The 24,535-nt window shown below is 32.7% G+C and overlaps 1 protein-coding gene and 2 long non-coding RNA genes across 5 annotated transcripts in view; all 3 read left to right on the top strand.

Moving 5' to 3' along the window:
• Positions 1 to 24,535, top strand: part of LOC127730258 (uncharacterized) — a 346,186-nt gene that overhangs the window by 218,009 nt on the left and 103,642 nt on the right. The gene's annotated exons all lie outside the window — the stretch shown is intronic.
• Positions 2,260 to 5,536, top strand: LOC127730262 (uncharacterized). Of its 2 annotated transcripts, none has more exons than XR_007995013.1 (3): positions 2,260 to 2,636; positions 3,153 to 3,284; positions 5,379 to 5,536. It is a non-coding gene; the product is annotated as an uncharacterized LOC127730262 (long non-coding RNA). The 2 variants fall into 2 exon arrangements; XR_007995012.1 differs by lacking the exon at positions 5,379 to 5,536 and adding an exon at positions 4,333 to 4,465.
• On the top strand, positions 14,514 to 22,824 carry LOC127730252 (uncharacterized). Its single transcript, XM_052238559.1, has 2 exons — positions 14,514 to 14,573; positions 17,756 to 22,824. Exon 2 carries the CDS (start codon positions 17,758 to 17,760, stop codon positions 19,444 to 19,446), a length of 1,689 nt encoding a protein of 562 aa, XP_052094519.1. The 5' UTR covers positions 14,514 to 14,573; positions 17,756 to 17,757; the 3' UTR covers positions 19,447 to 22,824.

Here is a 24,535-nt window from a genome sequence, read left to right as displayed (position 1 = left end):
ATGTTCTTAAACCCTGCTGACTGCCATTGGCGATTGCCAAATAAACGGATCACCGATGTTACAAATGGATCTTAATTATAAATTAAATACTAAACAGAAAACAATAAATTTGCGGAAAAGATGGTATTCCGTAAACAAAAGGTGCAAAGGTTTTTGTACAACATATCCGGATTTCGACAATTAATGTCTCTTCAGTGATGTTAGGAATCGAAACGGTATTTGGAAAGCCATACAATTTACCTCAATTTGGGATAGACTCTTGAATTTTGAGGAGTCAAAATAGGATGAACGGATCATATAAACCTGAAGGCAAATATAATACAAGCCCAAACGAAAAAATATAAACAGTCTAAATTGAAAACAACGTTCAAACCTATGATTGCGTTGGATAAAAACCGCAATTTTTATACATGTGCATGCAAAACAAATTTCTTGTTAGAGGGGTCTAAATACAGCACAAACAACATTTTCCAAAAGACCAAAAAAGTGAAAAAGTATATTTTAACAAAACGCATTTGACTAACAGGTCGAACAACAAATGTTCTTAAACCCTGCTGACTGCCATTGGCGATTGCCAAATAAACGGATCACCGATGTAATAAATGGATCTTAATTATAAATTAAATACTAAACAGAAAACAATAAACTTGCGGAAAAGATGGTATACCGCAAACAAAAGGTGCAAAGGTTTTTGTACACCATATCCGGATTTCGACAATTAATGTCTCTTCAGTGATGTTAGGAATCGAAACGGTATTTGGAAAGCCATACAATTTACCTCAATTTGGGATAGACTTTTGAATTTTGAGGAGTCAAATAAGGATGAACGGATCATATAAACCCGAAGGTAAATATAATACAAGCCCAAACGAAAAAATATAAACAGTCTAAATTGAAAACAACGTTCAAACCTATGATTGCGTTGGATAAAAACCGCAATTTTTATACATGTGCATGCAAAACAAATTTCTTGATACAGCACAAACAACATTTTCCAAAAGACCAAAAAAGTGAAAAAGTATAATTTAACAAAACGCATTAGACTAACAGGTCGAACAACAAATGTTCTTAAACCCTGCTGACTGCCATTGGCGATTGCCAAATAAACGGATCACCGATGTAATAAATGGATCTTAATTATAAATTAAATACTAAACAGAAAAGAATAAACTTGCGGAAAAGATGGTATACCGCAAACAAAAGGTGCAAAGGTTTTTGTACACCATATCCGGATTTCGACAATTAATGTCTCTTCAGTGATGTTAGGAATCGAAACGGTATTTGGAAAGCCATACAATTTACCTCAATTTGGGATAGACTTTTGAATTTTGAGGAGTCAAAATAGGATGAACGGATCATATAAACCCGAAGGCAAATATAATACAAGCCCAAACGAAAAAATATAAACAGTCTAAATTGAAAACAACGTTCAAACCTATGATTGCGTTGGATAAAAACCGCAATTTTTATACATGTGCATGCAAAACAAATTTCTTGATACAGCACAAACAACATTTTCCAAAAGACCAAAAAAGTGAAAAAGTATATTTTAACAAAACGCATTTGACTAACAGGTCGAACAACAAATGTTCTTAAACCCTGCTGACTGCCATTGGCGATTGCCAAATAAACGGATCACCGATGTAATAAATGGATCTTAATTATAAATTAAATACTAAACAGAAAACAATAAACTTGCGGAAAAGATGGTATTCCGTAAACAAAAGGTGCAAAGGTTTTTGTACAACATATCCGGATTTCGACAATTAATGTCTCTTCAGTGATGTTAGGAATCGAAACGGTATTTGGAAAGCCATACAATTTACCTCAATTTGGGATAGACTTTTGAATTTTGAGGAGTCAAAATAGGATGAACGGATCATATAAACCCGAAGGCAAATATAATACAAGCCCAAACGAAAAAATATAAACAGTCTAAATTGAAAACAACGTTCAAACCTATGATTGCGTTGGATAAAAACCGCAATTTTTATACATGTGCATGCAAAACAAATTTCTTGATACAGCACAAACAACATTTTCCAAAAGACCAAAAAAGTGAAAAAGTATGTTTTAACAAAACGCATTTGACTAACAGGTCGAACAACAAATGTTCTTAAACCCTGCTGACTGCCATTGGCGATTGCCAAATAAACGGATCACCGATGTAATAAATGGATCTTAATTATAAATTAAATACTAAACAGAAAACAATAAACTTGCGGAAAAGATGGTATTCCGTAAACAAAAGGTGCAAAGGTTTTTGTACAACATATCCGGATTTCGACAATTAATGTCTCTTCAGTGATGTTAGGAATCGAAACGGTATTTGGAAAGCCATACAATTTACCTCAATTTGGGATAGACTCTTGAATTTTGAGGAGTCAAAATAGGATGAACGGATCATATAAACCCGAAGGCAAATATAATACAAGCCCAAACGAAAAAATATAAACAGTCTAAATTGAAAACAACGTTCAAACCTATGATTGCGTTGGATAAAAACCGCAATTTTTATACATGTGCATGCAAAACAAATTTCTTGTTAGAGGGGTCTAAATACAGCACAAACAACATTTTCCAAAAGACCAAAAAAGTGAAAAAGTATATTTTAACAAAACGCATTTGACTAACAGGTCGAACAACAAATGTTCTTAAACCCTGCTGACTGCCATTGGCGATTGCCAGATCACCGATGTAATAAATGGATCTTAATTATAAATTAAATACTAAACAGAAAACAATAAACTTGCGGAAAAGATGGTATACCGCAAACAAAAGGTGCAAAGGTTTTTGTACACCATATCCGGATTTCGACAATTAATGTCTCTTCAGTGATGTTAGGAATCGAAACGGTATTTGGAAAGCCATACAATTTACCTCAATTTGGGATAGACTTTTGAATTTTGAGGAGTCAAAAAAGGATGAACGGATCATATAAACCCGAAGGCAAATATAATACAAGCCCAAACGAAAAAATATAAACAGTCTAAATTGAAAACAACGTTCAAACCTATGATTGCGTTGGATAAAAACCGCAATTTTTATACATGTGCATGCAAAACAAATTTCTTGATACAGCACAAACTACATTTTCCAAAAGACCAAAAAAGTGAAAAAATATAATTTAACAAAACGCATTAGACTAACAGGTCGAACAACAAATGTTCTTAAACCCTGCTGACTGCCATTGGCGATTGCCAAATAAACGGATCACCGATGTAATAAATGGATCTTAATTATAAATTAAATACTAAACAAAAAACAATAAACTTGCGGAAAAGGTGGTATACCGTAAACAAAAGGTGCAAAGTTTTTTGTACAACATATCCGGATTTCGACAATTAATGTCTTTTCAGTGATGTTAGGAATCGAAACGGTATTTGGAAAGCCATACAATTTACCTCAATTTGGGATAGACTCTTGAATTTTGAGGAGTCAAAATAGGATGAACGGATCATATAAACTCGAAGGCAAATATAATACAAGCCCAAACGAAAAAATATAAACAGTCTAAATTGAAAACAACGTTCAAACCTATGATTGCGTTGGATAAAAACCGCACTTTTTATACATGTGCATGCAAAACAAATTTCTTGATACAGCACAAACAACATTTTACAAAAGACCAAAAAAGTGAAAAAGTATATTTTAACAAAACGCATTTGACTAACAGGTCGAACAACAAATGTTCTTAAACCCTGCTGACTGCCATTGGCGATTGCCAAATAAACGGATCACCGATGTAATAAATGAATCTTAATTATAAATTAAATACTAAACAGAAAAGAATAAACTTGCGGAAAAGATGGTATACCGCAAACAAAAGGTGCAAAGGTTTTTGTACACCATATCCGGATTTCGACAATTAATGTCTTTTCAGTGATGTTAGGAATCGAAACGGTATTTGGAAAGCCATACAATTTACCTCAATTTGGGATAGACTTTTGAATTTTGAGGAGTCAAAATAGGATGAACGGATCATATAAACCCGAAGGCAAATATAATACAAGCCCAAACGAAAAAATATAAACAGTCTAAATTGAAAACAACGTTCAAACCTATGATTGCGTTGGATAAAAACCGCAATTTTTATACATGTGCATGCAAAACAAATTTCTTGATACAGCACAAACAACATTTTACAAAAGACCAAAAAAGTGAAAAAGTTTATTTTAACAAAACGCATTTGACTAACAGGTCGAACAACAAATGTTCTTAAACCCTGCTGACTGCCATTGGTGATTGCCAAATAAACGGATCACCGATGTAATAAATGGATCTTAATTATAAATTAAATACTAAACAGAAAACAATAAACTTGCGGAAAAGATGGTATACCGCAAACAAAAGGTGCAAAGGTTTTTGTACACCATATCCGGATTTCGACAATTAATGTCTCTTCAGTGATGTTAGGAATCGAAACGGTATTTGGAAAGCCATACAATTTACCTCAATTTGGGATAGACTTGAATTTTGAGGAGTCAAAAAAGGATGAACGGATCATATAAACCCGAAGGCAAATATAATACAAGCCCAAACGAAAAAATATAAACAGTCTAAATTGAAAACAACGTTCAAACCTATGATTGCGTTGGATAAAAACCGCAATTTTTATACATGTGCATGCAAAACAAATTTCTTGATACAGCACAAACAACATTTTCCAAAAGACCAAAAAAGTGAAAAAGTATAATTTAACAAAACGCATTAGACTAACAGGTCGAACAACAAATGTTCTTAAACCCTGCTGACTGCCATTGGCGATTGCCAAATAAACGGATCACCGATGTAATAAATGGATCTTAATTATAAATTAAATACTAAACAGAAAACAATAAACTTGCGGAAAAGGTGGTATACCGTAAACAAAAGGTGCAAAGTTTTTTGTACAACATATCCGGATTTCGACAATTAATGTCTTTTCAGTGATGTTAGGAATCGAAACGGTATTTGGAAAGCCATACAATTTACCTCAATTTGGGATAGACTCTTGAATTTTGAGGAGTCAAAATAGGATGAACGGATCATATAAACTCGAAGGCAAATATAATACAAGCCCAAACGAAAAAATATAAACAGTCTAAATTGAAAACAACGTTCAAACCTATGATTGCGTTGGATAAAAACCGCAATTTTTATACATGTGCATGCAAAACAAATTTCTTGATACAGCACAAACAACATTTTCCAAAAGACCAAAAAAGTGAAAAAGTATATTTTAACAAAACGCATTTGACTAACAGGTCGAACAACAAATGTTCTTAAACCCTGCTGACTGCCATTGGCGATTGCCAAATAAACGGATCACCGATGTAATAAATGGATCTTAATTATAAATTAAATACTAAACAGAAAACAATAAACTTGCGGAAAAGATGGTATACCGCAAACAAAAGGTGCAAAGGTTTTTGTACACCATATCCGGATTTCGACAATTAATGTCTCTTCAGTGATGTTAGGAATCGAAACGGTATTTGGAAAGCCATACAATTTACCTCAATTTGGGATAGACTCTTGAATTTTGAGGAGTCAAAATAGGATGAACGGATCATAAACCCGAAGGCAAATATTATACAAGCCCAAACGAAAAAATATAAAGTCTAAATTGAAAACAACGTTCAAACCTATGATGCGTTGGATAAAAACCGCAATTTTTATACATGTGCATGCAAAACAAATTTCTTGTTAGACGGGTCTAAATACAGCACAAACAACATTTTCCAAAAGACCAAAAAAGTGAAAAAGTATATTTTAACAAAACGCATTTGACTAACAGGTCGAACAACAAATGTTCTTAAACCCTGCTGACTGCCATTGGCGATTGCCAAATAAACGGATCACCGATGTAATAAATGAATCTTAATTATAAATTAAATACTAAACAGAAAACAATAAACTTTTATATATAAGTACGTCTGAACCAGTGACAACTCTACACCAGATTTATCCATCGGATCACCAGCAGTGATGGTGATACATGGCTGTGTACATTCTGTATATACAACTCGTCTAAACATCAGCCCAACAATGTTAGATCTGTAAATTTGCTTTCGCAAATTTTTTGTTCTTTCCTCGCCGGGATTCGAACTCATGCTACTGAGATATCGTGACACCAAATCGCCTGCACTGTATCCGACGCGCTAGACCACACGACCACCTAGGCTTCATAATAAAGCTTTCGGTGGCCGGGTGTTACCTTTCCTCGTCAATTTTAATCTAGCGTCGTAATACAGTACATGATATATAAGGCATGAAGATGGAATTGTTACGGATCAGCTGAAATATCTATTGTAAAGGATCCTTCAAATTAATGCAATATACAGTCAGCTGATCTGTAACAATTCCATTTTCATGCCTTATATATCATGTACTGTATAACGACGCTAGATTAAAACTGACGAGGAAAGGTAACACCCGGCCACCGAAAGCTTTATTATGAAGCCTAGGTGGTCGTGTGGTCTAGCGCGTCGGATACAGTGCAGGCGATTTGGTGTCACGATATCTCAGTAGCATGAGTTCGAATCCCGGCGAGGGAAGAACATAAAATTTGCCAAAGCAAATTTACAGATCTAACATTGTTGGGCTGATGTTTAGACGAGTTGTATATATATATATATATATATAATAGAAAAAATTCAAATAGAATCCGTATGCTGGTAACATATAAGAAAATTAATATAAGATAATGACGGTTTCAATTCATCACTTTTACTAGCGCTTTCACTGCTTTCGCAGATCTTCAGGTAATGTGACTTGTATACATAAATGTTATAAAACAATTGATTGAACGCTTTCACTGCTTTCACAGATCTTCAGGTAATGTGACTTGTATACATAAATGTTATAAAACAATTGATTGAACGTCAATCAATTGTTTTATAACATTTATGTATACAAGTCACATTACCTGAAGATCTGTCAGTCAATTGTTTTATAACATTTATGTATACAAGTCACATTACCTGAAGATCTGTGAAAGCAGTGAAAGCGCTAGTAAAAGTGATGAATTGAAACAGTCATTATCTTATATTAATTTTCTTATTACTATATATATATAAAAATATTAATTTTCGCGAACCATTTAGGTCACGGAAATTCCATGTTTTGCCATCAGTAAGGAGAGTTGTACAAATAATGTGAATACACAGAACCCCGATCCAATTCATCTTTTGCTAAAAATATTTATCATTTTCTGTTTTATATCTCCTAACATCATTCCATTTTTCTCTAATTTCGATTAAAATATGCCAAAACCTGCAGTAAAAATAGATGTATGCCCCAAATAAACATTCCCCGATTGGTTGAACTACTATGGCGTCAATGTAAAGCAACGCAAGCCTCGATGTAAAGCACACGCTTCCCAAGAGTAAGGAGAGTTGTACAATAATGTGAATTCACAGACCCCCAATCCAATTTATCTTTTGCTAAAAGTGTTCATCATTTTCTGTTTTGTATCTACCAACAACATTCCATTTTTCTATAATCCCGATTTAAACATGTCGAAATCTGCAGTAAAAATAGATGTATGCCCCAAGTAAACATTCCCCGATTGGTTGAAAAGCTGTGGCCTCGATCTAAAGCAACGCAAGCACACGCAAAAATTTCCGTTGATATGTTGAACTTCGACCCCGAGATTCAGCCGATTCACATAGAGATTTTCTTGCGCTCAAATGTAATTCTAAGTGAAGTATACTGGTAAAGTAAATTATATTCTTTTACAGAAATATTTACACATTTTATCATTAATGTATTGTCATGCTACATCAGTCATTATTTACATGTAAATTAAGTCTGAAAAAAATGACTCAACTCTTTGTGTAATTTTTCCCCAATTTTTGAAACATGCATAATTTAAAGAGCATTTGCTTCCCTTGAAACCCCCCCCCCCCCCCCTACAAATTGCCTAAAACTCATACTCATATCCGAGATTACTCTGATGTCCAACATCTGTTTTTGCAATTCCGGCATTTTAACTCTATTTTCAAATTGAAAACACTCGGCCATTCAGCTTATTTGCATCATAAATGAACGAGGTGTTAGATTATGTTTTCCTATTGAATAAGGGTCATTTTCATAAATCAGCTCTCATAATGCATTGTAAATTACTTTTTCTGTTGGTCATGTCACAATCTTTTAAAGTTAAAAGTAGAAATGCCAGTATTGATGTGTCAATGTGAAAACTGTCCAAATATGAGAAAATAGTGGGTGGCAGGTCGATTAAACTTACTTAAATGAAGAGAAAAATGAACTAATTGAGGCTCGATTTATATAGATTATGTTTTCCTATTGAATAAGGGTCATTTTCATAAATCAGTTCCCATAATGTTGGTCATGTGACATTCTTATAAAGTGAAAGTTAAAATGAGGGTGGTAATGGGGGTACCTTCATGACGAATAACGGTAAAAAATCTTGCCAAATGACGTTAACGGTAATTTTTGGTGCATGACGATAAAATGAAGACTTTCTTCAAGACAATAAAAAAATCGACAGATTTTGACGAATAACGTTAATTTTTTCCCAAAAATAACGGTAACGATAATTATTTGAGACCTCTGACGAATCACGATAAGGATATGTTGACGAATCACAGTAAAATGTTAACATATTTGACGCTAACGGTAGCCGAAAATGACCGTTTGACGCCTGACGTTAAAGGGCATTCATACCCTCTAAAATGCCAGTATTGATGGCAGAGGCCGATTTGGGGGGGGGGGGCCGGGCTGGGCCCCCCCTTTTGTGGGAAAAAATTGGTTGATTATATAGGGAATCACTGAAGCATGACTGGAGCGGGCCCCCTCTTAGGCAATCGGTGGGCCCCCTCTTATGAAAATTTCTGGATCCGCAGCTGGATGGGTCAATGTGAAAACTGTCCAAATATGAGAAGATAACGGGTGGCAGGTTGATCAAACTTACTTAAATGAAGAGAAAAATGAATAAATTGAGGCTTGATTTATATGAATCCAGTCGCCTCCAGAAGCAACGAAGCAGCACATCCACTTTGGACGGGCAAATATCATCTATCTGATATTGGACCAGCTGAAGTCCCACTGCCCTAGCTGGTGTCGCAAAACAGTCGTTGGAGGTTAGAGTAATCTGCGACTACAAAACTCAATTCCAATGACAAAAATGCTCTAATCTTAAATTGAAAGCATTGGAAAAGTAAACTGTAAATCATAATTTTGACAATGACCACAATTTGTTTTAGTTCAATGTACATGTAATAATATGCGGGATAATACATAAACTTAATACTGCTTCAAGGTTTGTCAATGTAGAAATAAAATAATTATGTTGCTAACTTAGCGAGCTACCATGTGATTTTTAGGGGGGGGGGGGGGGGTCTAGGATGAAATTTGAAAAAAGGCAGGATGAGACAATATGAAAAAAAAGGCAGGAATGCCGCAGGATGACAATTTATGTAAAAACAAGTCGGGATAAACTAATAGAAAAAAAGGCAGGACAAAAAAGAGTGAAAAATAAAAAGGCAGGACAGATTACATCTCGAACTAAAAAAAAATTGCAGGACAAAATTTTTCATCCTAGCCCCCCCCCCCCCCCCCCCCCCTTTTCCCCCATAAAAATGGAAAGGAAGCTCCCTTAAAGTGTTTCCTTCAGAGGGTGTTGGCCTGAAAAGGTACCCTGCAGTTTTCATACGCCATGTTCATGAGAAATATTATGGTATGCCTTTATCCGTCTGTCTGCCCTGATCTGTCTGTTTCTAGCATGTTGTTCACTAACTCAGTAATATTTTCACCAATTTGCATGAAACTCTGGTTAATTGATTATATCTACTGACGTGAGCTCCCTTTTAGATTTTAAGGAATTTTATAATATACATTTTCAAAATGTGAGGTTTTATTCATTAAAAAAGGGGGATTTTCATGTTAACGCCCATTAACTCTAAAAATGCTTTGTTCACTAACTCTTCAACGCTTTCACCAATTTGCATGAAACTGTTGTGAATTGATTATTTTATAAATTTTAGGTTTCCAGTTTCAGAGTTATATGGGATTATATTCATGTATTTATGTGAGCTCCCTTCAGATTGTTTTGGAATTTTAAAATTTACATTATCCAGTTACAACGTAAGGGGTTTTATTCATTCAAAAAGGGGGATTTCCATGTTTTCGGACATTAACTCGAAAATGCTGTAAGCAGTTGTCATTTGTCATGAAACTTTGGTTAATTGTTTATATATATCTATTGATGCAAGCTCCCTTTCAATTTAATAAATTGTGGAATTTTATTCATAAAAAAGGATGAAACTTTGGTGAATTGCTTATATCTATATTGATGTAAGCTCCGTTTAGAATTTTATAAATTTTACATTTTACATTTCTGAGTGATGGGGTTTTATTCATTAAAAAAGGGGTGATTTTCCAGTTTTCGGACAAAATCTCAAAAATGCTGTCAGCAATTCTCATGAAACTTAAGTGAATTGTTTATATCTTTACAGCACAGTGTATTGCACAACAGCAAGAAATCTTTATTTCATCACATTCTAATGAAGTAACAAGCTTATTTTGCCGAAAGTTAGAATGATTTGATCTACGCTTGAGTAACAAGTAGCAGAAGTGATAAAAAAATTGTCTTTATGAAAATAACATGCAACCAACTTTAAAATCAATGCTTTAACCTCCTAAAGAAAAAAAATCGTTTATGTCTTTGAATTTCTTTACTTTCAAATGAAAAATTGCTGTTTCATCGACTTGGTAAATGTTGAATATTGCCGATGATGAAAGCGACTGAATTTGAGTATCGTAAACAACAGGGCGACTAGATTTCGCTTTTGAAGGTCGGTCAAAGCGAAGTGGCGACCGGGAAAGCGACTTTGTCGCCCCAGTAGCATGGTAACGTGAGCCCTGCACATTGCTTATTAGTTTTAAACACAGTCCTGTAATATTTTTTATTCTACTTTGAATATTGCCTGCTTATTTCAGCAACTATTCTTACAAAACAATCCTCTATTTATCCTAGGTGTTGCACTCAGTATTGTTGATTATATTTATATGTATATGTAGTAAAGTGAATGCAACCCCCTTTTTGAAGGTAAGTAACAGTTAACAAACTTTATCACTTATCAGTAGTTTAGAGTGGTTTAAAAAAAGATCTAATAGATGTTACATGCATTATGCCTTCCTCTCAAAAAGTTTGTTTGTGTTTTAAAGTGGTTATTTAGCAATGTAATTTTTTCCCTCAGTATTAACATTAATTTGGAAGTAACTTAAAGGATTTCAGTTAACCAAAATTATTTCACGCCTAATTTATATAAACAAATCCTACGTCGATATATAACATGTACAACAATCAAACATCAACCCACGCCAAACTGGACGTAATTGAAAGACATCTAGAGGTCAATATACAGTCTCGAACAAAAGACAAAATAAGGAAAAATATAGCGAATTTTTGAGAAGAATTATTATTACATGTATATTTGCAATATTTAAAATGCATAGTTCAAAATCTTTTGAGTTTTAGGTTCCTCCTACCATTTTAGAAAACTGGGATTTCATTGCAGCTAGTCTATTAGATAACATTTTATAGTTTTGAATGTTTCTCCATCAGTTAACTAAAATTATATATAGGTGGAGGTATGTTCTTATTTCTGACAGAGGGGTACTCAACCTATATCAATTTGTGCATGAAGCGATTGATAGTTGCTAGATACTGAATAATTTTACCACAAATTTGTGAAAGTTTTAACCGGTGTTTTTACTTAAAATATGTTAATAAAGTTCATGTCTTTTTCAGGACTTCTGATCCAACCATATAGAATGGCATGTTTGTGAGATATGGTTTTGGCCAGTAGGATGTTCATGAAGGACCTGTAGTACAAAGTATATCACTGGATTGAGCTCATTGTCTAAGTGTATTATTAAAGTGCTTTGCTTTGAGCTCAGTTCATTGTTATGCAATTCATTCTTTGTGAAATAAAGATTTGACAGACAACTCTCATGTACAAGGAATTGTCAAAGTAGTATCCATTCTATGTACAATGTAAGTAATAGGGAGATAAAAGCATTTTATTTAGATTTGAACCAAACATTTTTTGTCCATTAGCCAAACTAAAAAAAAAAAGCACAAATTCACCAAACAATGCTACTGGCGCTACTAGCAATATGATGCTAGGTTCTTTTGTTACACTTTATTTTTTTACATCTGTACTGCCTACTTGCGACTCAGTCCTGAGTGTAAATGGTCATTCAGTATGTTAAGAAAAAGACCAAAATTTATAAGGCCTATCTGGCCTAATTGATTTCTAAAATATATTTCATTGTACATGTTCAACATTTATCATTCATTTGTTTATTTCTTAATTTGTGTGAATTAACAGTAAATGTTAATTACTACACTTTCATACCATAACAAAACTGCCTTACTGTATTGGTATCACTTATATTTGTAGCCATATAACCAAAAAAACTGAAAAGAGAATACTTTTGCAATAGCTTTTTCATATTGAATACTAAAACTTTTTAGATATTTAGACATATTAAGTAGATGTTCATAATATCCACTTGACATTTTATCAATTGACTTCTGTAGTTAGTTATGAGTCTTTGAAGCATGCTCACAAAGGTTCTTTTGTTGATATCATTTTCATACTGGTCAAAACTTTTTTTTGCTTTGACCAGCTTTGGAGGAGATATTTTCAAAGAATTAATAAAAAATAACACAGAAATTCACTTTCTAGCTCATCTAGCCCCAATCATCATGTCAGGCATTGTCATTACTAAAAACATTAAATAAAATTGAGAATGGAAATGGGGAATGTGTCAAAGAGACAACAACCCGACCATAGAGCAGACAACAGCCGAAGGCCACCAATGGGTCTTCAATGCAGCGAGAAACTCCCGCACCCGGAGACGTCCTTCAGCTGGCCCCTAATCAAATATGTATACTATTTCAGTGATAATGGACGTCATACTAAACTCAAAATTATACACAAGAAACTAAAATTAAAAATGATACAAGACTAACAAAGGCCAGACGCTCCTGACTTGGGACAGGCGCAAAAATGCGGCGGGGTTAAACATGTTTTTGAGATCTCAACCCTCCCCCTTTACCTCTAGCCAATGTAGAAAAAACAAACGTACAACAGTACGCACAGTAAAACTCAGTTTAAGAGAAGTCCGAGTCCGATGTCTTCTAAACTGAGAAACAATTTCCACATTTAACCGAAATCTTTTACTTATGATACTGACAATCCCCCACAAAGTAATATAAATAGAACCATACAAATAGTAAGCAAATACATGTTCTCAGATACCATCTCCCATATAACAAAATCACATTAAGAAAAAAATGAACCTATTATGTGTTCCTCTCCTAGCTACAAAATGTATCCAAAATCAAAGATGCGGAACATATATATACTATCATAATCATTTGGTAATTAATGCAATTAGTATCTCTTCCATGCCCGTGTTGAACATAAAAAACTAAATATTACATAAACAACACTCCTAATGCTCATGTTGGTTGTCATTGTGCAACACAGTTAATACATAGAAAACATAAAACATAGAACTCCTTTTGTCATATAAAACACTGTCAAACATCCAATCATACTATCCACACTGATCTGTGTCCACACTTGTATAAATATAATATATCCAACGCAATCATAGGTTTGAACGTTGTTTTCAATTTAGACTTGTATATATATATATAATGAAATTGAATACACTGTACCAAGGTAAATAATTGCCCAATTAGTATAATGTTTACAGAGTGTTATTTTCTTATCAAAACCATTGATTTACGGCAAATACGCGATTTTTTTTTTGCAATTTTTGTTATTACAAAAATCGTATTTTCACCCAAAAATTCAAAAATCGATATTAGAACTTAAAACTTTAAACTTAAACATAGTCTTTTTAAAATTTTGAATGCCTTTGCAGATATTCGAATACTTAATTCTCATCTTCGAAATCAAGTGCCGACTTTTGTCATCATTTTCCGCAATATAAATTTGACACCTGTGTTCAATAACACAGTATTTTCTCACTTTCCAATTTGGTCAGATTCTTTTAATCACATGCATTTGCTGTGCAAATGAATGTTTTTCATTGGATAATTTAACAGTTTTTCCTATTTATTATATTTTATGATGAATTGGAGTTCAAACTTGTGTATCGTTACTTTTGTTGACTAGTATAATATATAATAAAAAAGAAACTTTTATATGACTTTAATCACGAAGTGCTGATTCCTCGGCATATGATAACCACATATAGTTTATTTGTGTTGAAGTCAACCATAGATCTTTGTATTGTTTTTCACTGATAATACTAATTAACTCAGAATAACACTTTATTTAAACTAAAAACGTATTTGTGTAACCGCTTGATCTAAGCAATATAAGACATATAGGCGTTTCCCTACACAAATAAAAATAAAGTGTCTTAATTAACATTATTTGAATTTCTAGTTTTATTAAAGTGCAAATAAAGTATACATTGTATATAAATATACGTGATACATATGGGCAACCTACCAGGAAGATAACATGATATATAGAAAGTTACAAGTAGATCTTATTTTCAACCACTACCGGTCTCATGTAAGTATATTGAATAATAATTTTTTTTTTATTATTTCGTTTTGCTCTCATTCTGATGAGTATCAATATAAAGCCTCTTACTATCATAGATGAAATTATATTATTATCTAACTATTTGGTCGTATAGCTCTTTACTAGCGTGGTTAGGTATTTATCAATCTGACTTTTTAAAGTTTTGGCTATGAGCGTTCATGATGAAGAAAAATCCAGGAATGCGCTTCTGACCCATAATATTGATTAATCGAACGGTACGCCCGCTCAAGAGGTGTCCATTTGACCATGTTAGATGTATAAATACGCAGACACCTCCGGGGTCGTAATGGGGATATACTACATCTAATGAAAGGAAAGTTCAACATTACCTGCAAGTTAAGAGAATCCTTGCAATAAACCGTTGAGGGTAGTCAAGGTAGTTAAAAAACTCTTGTCGTTGAGGGTCTGTGCATGGCCTGTTGCAAGGCAAAATGTTCGTCCCTGTTTTACATATCCATCTTTTTCCAACAACAGTTTGAATTTTGTGCCCGTCATCCCGGTAGGTCTCATTTTCTGAACTATTGGAATTTATTGTTAAATTCTCCCCGTCCTGCATATGATTTAAATCTATGCTACTTGACCTTGAAAAAATCACATTTAATTAATTGCATTTAAAATATTTAGTCACGAAAAAACACACATTTCTTAGTCTAAAATATACATATATGATTCAAGGCCGACTAAGTAATCTGTAACGAACACACTTGAAACCATTTTAGTAACGTAGAAAATTGTGTAAATAAGCCTTTTATATAAGTATTACCAAAACTTGTTTTATGGCCCTTAAAGTAAGTGAATATTTATGTTAACCAAAATGTAACATCATCTTAATGTTAAATTTTTTTTTAGAATTTGTTAAGTGTAGCAAGCTTTACGATTTTAGTAAATTGCGATTATATTTCATTCAAAAAATCTTGACAAATACCGACAAAGGCAAAGGGTTTATTATTTATCAACTTTCCATGCATGCTTTCGATGTGGTAAGATATTAATGATGAGTTCCGACAAAATCGATTTAAATGATTTTAAAATTATCTTTTTACGCAGATCTGGGCTCTCTGTCATAAAACTTTACTCAGTATTCGAAGTACAAAATTAGTGCTTGATACACCAAATCCAGTATTCTGAATGGTTGAATTCTGAATCTGAGTACGGCAATCGTACTCGAAATTGTTATGACCACAAGGCCAGCTTTCACGCAGTTAAAACTTTGGGAGTTATATTAGGGCCTAAAAGGGATACTTAAAATTATTAGAAAGAGGAGATGCATAGCTATATGTCATTGAAGACGTATTTTAGGGTAAGAGGAGATAATTTAACAAACTCAATCTCCAAAACTATATGGATAATCATACACTTTTATAATACCTATTCCTATGAAGTATTAGGGAGTCGATTGATGGCGTGATCGCTAAAAATACGATCGCTAAAAACACGATATTACAACACAATACACTACAAGACTTTGACAATCTTCAAAAAAGAATGGCATTAAGGTTCATATTTGTCCAAAGGAAAAGGAGTTTTTGATAACTTCTTCATATTTGCTCATAATATAGGATACTATATTTCATAACAGCATGCAATTTGATTTATCGAATAGGCAATTAAATGTGCGCATATTTGACGAAAATAAAGAAGATGTCGTTTTTATGCAGTTTTCCAACCATATTTTTATTCTGGAAACATTGGCCGCAGCAAAATAACACCAAATATTATAATGAAGCTTTCTTATAGCCATTTACATAATCCTACCAAATTTAAAGTTGTTAAATTGACGCCTTATCCTTTTAAAATATAAAATAAACTAAGAAGGTGGTACAAAACAAGGAAAATAAAGACATTTTACAAAATATGATCCAATTATTGATTTTCTTATAGTTTGTTGCTGTGGTAACTCACCAAATTTTATTTCATTTTCTAGAACACTTGTAAGGTTAGCTATATTAGAACAATATAAGATTATGTATATTAACTTTAAAAGTTGCACTACATTTCGGGTTAAATGTAGACCTTATTGCCTCTACTGCAATCCTTACAAACTTTGGTATCGGCAATGCTTGCGCAATACTGTCATTATATGAATCAGATTTATCAAATTATAACGATATCCAACATACTTAGCTTCATCACATGTATTGCTTTAATAATATTTTAATGTTACACGAATACCTTACACTACAAGTTTATTTTAAGTAAAAAGAAAATAACAGAAAACAAGTTGTACCTTGATGATACAAGTAAACTGAAAAAATATGTATTTCAGTTGCGTTTGATGCGCATGTCTGTATTTACTTTTAAAAGAAACACCTGGTAACAAAAGTATTGGGGTTTGGCAATGCCATCTGATATCAGCCTTCATAATGGAGATAAATCTTATACCAAGTCACTTTAGATTAGGAAAGTGTGTTGTTACAAACATTCAATAATTGTCCAATAAATACCGTTCAAATGCTGATGATACCTGTGTAATATTGCAGGCTGTAACCTATCTCCAGTAAAATCATACAAACAGCAAGTTGTACAAGAGTGAAATTGAATGTTAGAAATCAATCAAAAGTGCAAACTCCCAAGTATGTGTGCAATAAAAATGAAAGCTTACTCACACGAATACTTCAAGAACACATATTCTTCAGACAGACTTGAAACAGACACACTGAACAAAAATGTCGCAGGATAATTAAATCAAGAGGTATTTAGATATTAATATTGGTCGATTGACTGTCGGTTGCTTTACGTCTATATGAACAAATATAATGATGGTGAGTTGTTATCTTAAACTTGTACGAGAAATTAAGGTTTTAAATGGAAGGAGGTTCTAGAAGGTCAATATTACAACAACAAGACACCACAGCAAATCCAAAAATGTAGGAACGACGAAAAAAATAAATAATGCCACACATGTGTGTTACATATCCGGTACTTTCAACATGTGAGATAAGTTAAATCACAAAAATACTGAACTCCGAGGAAAATTCAAAACGGAAAGTCCCCAACCAAATGGCAAAACCAAAAGCACAAACACATTAAACGAATGGACAACAACTGTCATATTCCTGACTTGGTACAGAAACGTTAGCTTTCTGTTTGAAGAAAAAAAAAAAAACTTAGATACACTTCTTATGAAAAGTATTTTATTTAAATTTCAGCAATGGAATCCTTGGCAAAGTTTTTCAATGCAGCGGTAGTTTTGCCCCTTACTGCTGGGGAAGCGTCTGAAAACCATCACAGTACTGACAATTTACGATCGCATGATGGCAGTATTAGCGGACTAATACTACTTTCAAGTGTTTTGGTGATTACCGTTCTTTCTATGTTTGGAGTTCAGTTGGTAGATTCAGAAAAGAACGAAACAATGACGTATTTTACAATTTATTCTTATCTTTGTGTCGTTATTTTCTTAGCAATAGTTGTTTGCATTGCTCATTTAATAAATTATCGACTGAAGCATGCTGATATTTTGACAACAGCTGTAAATGTAAACGCCAACTTCAAAGTGAAATTTTTATTTCTGTGGATTTTTGCAATTGGAAGTATTTTGTTTACGCTAGCAAAAATTATCAGTACAGTTGGCTGTAAAGGGAAAACATTCGAGGAGCGCAAGAAGGACGGTTGCGTAGACAAAAATTCGACTTATGACACTAGTTATGAAATAGCAAAAGTTAGCTTTCATTGCACCGAAATTATTTTTTATGTGATTCAGTCATGGTTTTTACAGTTTTGTATTCGTTGTTGCTTTAAATGCTCATGGAAGAATTACTATAGTTTATTGTTAATAGTACTTGCAAATATTTCTCAATGGGCTCATTATTTTGCTGAAATTTACCAAAACTCAGCAGGCAATAGTAGGAATTGTGCTACAAGTTACAAATGCTACCCACACATTATTTATGAGAAGATTAGGCCGTACGCACATCCACTACAAATGGAATACTTTCTACTTTCGATGATTTTAATTGCTGAACTATGGCCAACAAATCAAAATCATGGTTATGAATTACCTTCTAGCAACCCTGCAACACGTCATGGAAATGAAAATACTCCATTACTTTCTCCTTTAACTCATTTATTACCGATTACCGCATCAATGGAAACTTCTATTGAAAGTAGAAATTTACTTGATAGGCAACCAAAAGGCCGTTCGCTTAATTTAAAAGCCGTTGCGTGTATAACTGTTGGAGTTGTAATAGTTGTCCCGTGTTATATTTTCGGCTCTATTACCATATCAGAAAGAGTGACGAACGTTGGGCGAGAAAATGTGACCAATGGACCAATGTCAGCTATGGAAATTACTGATGTAGCCTACGATATGTTTTTAACTTTATTCGTGATAACATTATTGATAATAAGTTTTTATATGTTTTCACAGTCGTCATCCCTAAAGGCAGTAATGGTAAAACAATATCTCCATTTTCATCACAAGATTATTATTGCAAGTTTTTTAGGTTCCATTGGATATTTTTCACTAGTAGTATTTTCGTGCATATACGAAGGAAAGTCATACTTGTTAATGATTCAGAAGTTTTTAGTATTGATAGAGGTATACCTTCAAATTGTATGTATTCTGCAATTCAATAGTTATTCAAAATATCGGCAGAGTTCAGGGGATTATGTTTATCTTTTACTATCTGTAATCAACCTATGCTATTGGATTGACGACAGTATTTTTGAAGCAACTACTACATACGATAAAGAGATATTAGAAAACGTGTATAGCGCTACCACACAAAAACTTGTATCTCATTTCCTGTTACCTTTTCTAGTTTTCTTTCGGTTTAAATCTTTTATATCATTTTATAGTATATTCCGCCAAATTCCAAAGGATGACGAATGTATATAAAACGTGATAATATAGTACTCATGAATGTTTGATATTCACGATAGAAAATATTTCATCAAACTTTGGTGTACTATGATTTTATTCATTTGTTAATCAGTGCTTTTGCCTCTTTAAAAAAATGTCCTTTTTGCACAATTTTGGATTTTTTGCAGTTTTCTTTTTTTTTTGACAATTTCTTTGTAATGAAAAATGTATACGAATGGAATAATACTTGACCATATGTTTATCCTAGTTGTTTGTGTCTGTAATTACGTGGTTGATGTACTGTGGAAAATCTGGCAAATCCTTTATCATTTTTATTCATCATTATTATAATCTTTGTTAAAATGTTTCCGAAATTCTCCTAAGAGTCTAAAATGGTTTTTTTCTGGAAAAGCGTCCCAGTGCCTGATAGTTATTTCAGTGTTGTTTATAGTATACGTTGACTCGTCAATCTTGTTTTTTTACGGAAGTAGGCGGATCATAGCACTATTTTGGCTGCATCTAGTTCAAAGCGCTTTATTTAAAGAGATATAAGAAAATGTGGTATGAGTGCCAATGAGACAACTCTCCATGAGAACTAATTGCAATACAATAATCAAAACTAAATATTTAAGCATGTTAGGTTTGCTTCAAGAAATGATGTGCCGTATATACATTTTTTAAATTTATGATTTTTTTTCGGTTTCATGCTATAGTTATTTTAGTGATTTTTTAAGGTTTATCTAATAATTACAGTCAGTATTAATATGATACTTATGTGTGAGCTAAGAATAGGCTATGTAAAGTAGTATTATCTTTATTCATTATCATGAATAGTTTAAAACATATATGAAGGTCCCTTAGAATTTATCACAAAATATTGTAAAACATATGTGCTACATGAATGACTGTCATCAAATGTACACTCTCATATTATGATTTATTTTTAAAGTTAAACGGGAAGTCCAGAACGTTAGTCTGTGGCAAATAAATTTAGGAATTATTGTTTAAAATGAAATTGTGCTTTACATTTTAACTGCTACTTTTTACAATATAATAAGAGCTGCTAATATAAACGGTACCAATGTTTCTGCACCTGATTCGCATTTCGACAATTAATGTCTCTTCAGTGATGCTCGAGGCCAAAATATTTCAAAATCCAAAACCTTATACAAATGTTAAAGAGCTAATCAGCCAAATGATTTTATTCTTTAAAATTGATCATACATCGAGAATATACCATTACGGCAATTCAAAACCATGCGTTGAAGAAATAAAACCAACATCCTTACCAAAAGAAAAAAAAGATGACCATATAAATAAAAACCTATCACACTACAAAGAAAACTAATGATCGAGCAACACAAACCCGAGAATAAACGAGTCAACTCGAGCACGAGTCATTATAGTTTAGTAGCTGAAACATAAGCTTTTAAGAATACATATATACCCGTCTGGACCCGGTTGTTCATCTCTTGGTTAAATTTTAACCAAGAGTAGATCCTAACCCTTGGTTAGAATTTAACCCTAGGTTATTTTCTGTTGTTTATCATGTGGTTAAGGTAGATTCACTGTATACCGCCATCTTGGATTGTACAATAGCAGTACACAATTGGTCTAGTTCTTTGCCTAAATCTGCAAATTTTGAGACAGATTTGCAATTAATGTGTAAGAATGTTCATTTGCATAAAGAAAAATAAGTGAGTTATTGCATAATCCAAAATGTTTAAACAAATACCAAATATTTGTGAATTTAGAATCTATTTCTCAACTTAGCCATTTCAGGGGAGATAACTCTTATAGTAAAATTTAAATACTGGAATGATAGTAAAATTTTCATTTTTTACTTGTAGCACACTATTTTTATTTTTATTTTCTTAAAGCAAATAATAAAACCCATCTTCTCATATTTTATTTCAAATTCTATCTCATAGATTTCTTTTTATTCACAGATATGTGTTTTTTCATGAACAATCTATGCAAATCTGGGCAATTTTTCACGATTTGTAGCTTGAAAAATAGCCCGGTGACCCATACTTTTATTATATTTTTGAAAAAAGCATGGTAAAATCTTCATTTTGGCAAAGTTTAAGAAAACTCTATTTGAGAAAATATATACCGATGATCCACCTTGAATTTAACCCTATCTTTAATCCTTGGTTAAATGATTCAGATTTAACCTTGCTTCGAACCTCTTTTAAAATTTTAACCAAGGAATAGTTCCGTCTAAAAATACGATTCCCTGTTTATTACTAGATTGGAATGGTCACTAAATGTTTGATACAACATATTCTTCGTTTTCTACGGCCATTTGTAATCGGAAACTGATTATCACGTTTTACAGTCCTTCCCCCTTTTTTGCCTTGAGGTTTACGTCTACCTAACAGACATTTTCAAATCAACATTTTCTTAACCCTGTCATCTTCTATGTTTATCTATAATAAAATAATTAACGATCAACGAACAACGGAATTTTAACCCTTGGTTACGTAACCCTCAGTTAAAAGATTTAACCCTGGATTATATCTAACCAAGGGTTATATTTGACCGAGAGATGAACAACCTGGTCCTGAAAGTATATTACAACTCACAAGGCCAGGGGAGGAAAATTAAAGTATTTTTTATATTTATTGTTTTCTCTATATTATTTTAATTGTTATATAAATTTCGGAATTCGTTTTAACAAAACTATATCTGTAGGTTATATATTAATTCATAGCCAGTTCAAATAAATAGAAGTTACTATGTGAGCCATAAAAGTGTCCTGTGAAAAAGTGTCCACCGGACACTTTTTCACAGAAAAGGTATATTTAAATGTGTCCGATGTTGTGAAAGAGTGTCCATTCAATCGGACATAATTTCATGATAAAATACTATCAAATTCTGTCTTGAGAAGGTTAATTTTCAATAAGAGGACACTTTTTCACAGTAAAAAATGTCCTTTAAAGGGAGATAAAAAAAAACGTCACTGAAATGTTTTAGCTATATTCAATTTTCTATTATTAAAACAAAACAAAATAAGAACAAGTTATAATTTGATATAAACAAAAATGGAAGGTGTTGAATTCCGAAGCATTTTTAACTATCTTAGCTATAAAGATGTCGACAAAAAGTATCCATCAGCATCAACTGACAATGAGAAAAGAACTATCAGGAGAAAAGCACCCAACTATAAAATAAAAATGATGAACTGTACTTTACAACTATTGACAACTATTGTCCGTGGACACAATTTACTGTGGACATAATTTCATGGCAGACAATATTTAATCCTGTGAGCCATAAAAGTGTCCTGTGAAAAAGTGTCCATATTAAGTTCTATTAAATGTATTACTGTTTTTGTGTGTATTAGTACATGTTTTATAGTACAATTTATGTTCAATTACACATGGTGATGATCACCACATTTATTATGAATTCAATACTCGTGTTTACATGCCATGTTCAAATAGAGACAAAACCCCCATGCCAATTTTAAAACTTCAATTTAGATAAAGAACTGAAGCTATGTATGCATTTTGTAGGTATTGAGAGTTGACACCTTTTCATGTGAAATACTGACCTTTCTATTAAGAACACTTTTTCATATGAAATATTGACCTTTCTTTCAAGGACACTTTTTCACATCTGTGGACACGATTTCATAGGTAAATATCGTCCGGACGATATTTCATAATAACATTATTTCCGTGGACACAAAATACTGTGAAAAAGTGTCCAGTGGACATAATTTCATGGCGGACAATATTAAATCCTACAACTATACTATGTGTGTGCACTAGGGATGCTCAAAGGTATATTTACAAAACAAATAACAAAATAATAAAGAATTGTAAGCTTTTGAAACAGTTTTTTTTTTTACTTGTATTGATGTGTAAATGTAACAAATTCCTACAAAAAACCCATGTTATTCGTTGGTGCCCGTCCGATATTTGTTTTGTTTGTGACTGAATTGATCCTGCCATTGTTTAGCATTTAATTAGAAATTATCTAGCAATAACAAAGAGAAAATCTATGAACTGGGGTTTTGGAAGATAATGATTCCAAAACAAAGAAGCGGTTATGAAATGGCAAAATAGAAAACATTCTTTAATCCTTTCTTATTTGTCATTTTAGGAATTTTATCGATAAATGAAATGGAGAATAAATAAATAATTAAAATGAATACCAAGGCGCAGAAGTGTCAGTCGTGGAGTCACTATGATGCAAGACCGATTTTTCTGTCTCCCTGTGTCCATATTTCACCCTTCCCATATTTTATTTTCCTCATTTTGACCTTTTTTATTTTTTATTTTTTTTTTGGCAGGGATCCGTGTTAAAAAACAAAGAAATAATAAAAAATCCAAATGATAAATGGGAAATATGAAATGTCAAAACATAAACACGAAGAGACAGATTATTCGGTGTACTATGATGTCAGAAACATGTTAGATTTGACATTTTTTACCTAGTTATGTACAAAGTTAAATACAAATCACAGCCATGCCCCAAATAAGATATACTATAGTTGAACTGTTATCATTGGGGTTCGTGCTTCAAAATCTATAGATGTGAAGTGTTTTGTTTATTGTTGTTTGCTTTACATCATTTTTTATTTGGTCATTCTTGGTATCTTCTTACTTTTGAAATTAAGTTATCTGCTCACATTTACCTTTTATAGATCAAAAATGGTTTAAACATTGTTCCTAGTCAGAAATAAAGCTTAAGTTAGATGAATTAATAATATAAGATCGCACATATGGACATCAAGAAAACACCATACGGTGTCCCAAAATAAGTGTGAATACTTTATTTTTTAAATTTACGAAATATTGTTCTTAGAGCATTTTACCCTTGTGTGCATACTCTCAATAAATAAACTGTACTACATTAAAATAGTTCAAACATCAAAGCATAAATTAAGTATTAAACTCTTTGACGGACATTAGAAAAACTTGATATTGTTCTCCAACCCTGCAGGTTGCATTTAGAGGCAGATTTGATTGCCGAGTTCGAACTTTAAGTATAAACACAAAAACATAATTCACATACGAATTCTTAGCACATATTACACAGATTTTTTTCAGTATGAAACTTTTGAATTTAAGGAAGGATCTCTATACAAGTAATCCATATTTGTCTTGTAAAC

The sequence above is a fragment of the Mytilus californianus genome, unplaced genomic scaffold (genome assembly GCF_021869535.1).
Source record: "Mytilus californianus isolate M0D057914Y unplaced genomic scaffold, xbMytCali1.0.p SCAF_2, whole genome shotgun sequence".
NCBI classification, from domain to species: Eukaryota; Metazoa; Mollusca; class Bivalvia; order Mytilida; family Mytilidae; genus Mytilus; species Mytilus californianus.
This window is presented reverse-complemented; position numbering and strand designations above follow the sequence as displayed.

Bases quoted from the DNA above. Each gene is read 5' to 3' on its own strand.
- LOC127730252 (XM_052238559.1), top strand. From the start codon at position 17,758: ATGGAATCCTTGGCAAAGTTTTTCAATGCAGCGGTAGTTTTGCCCCTT.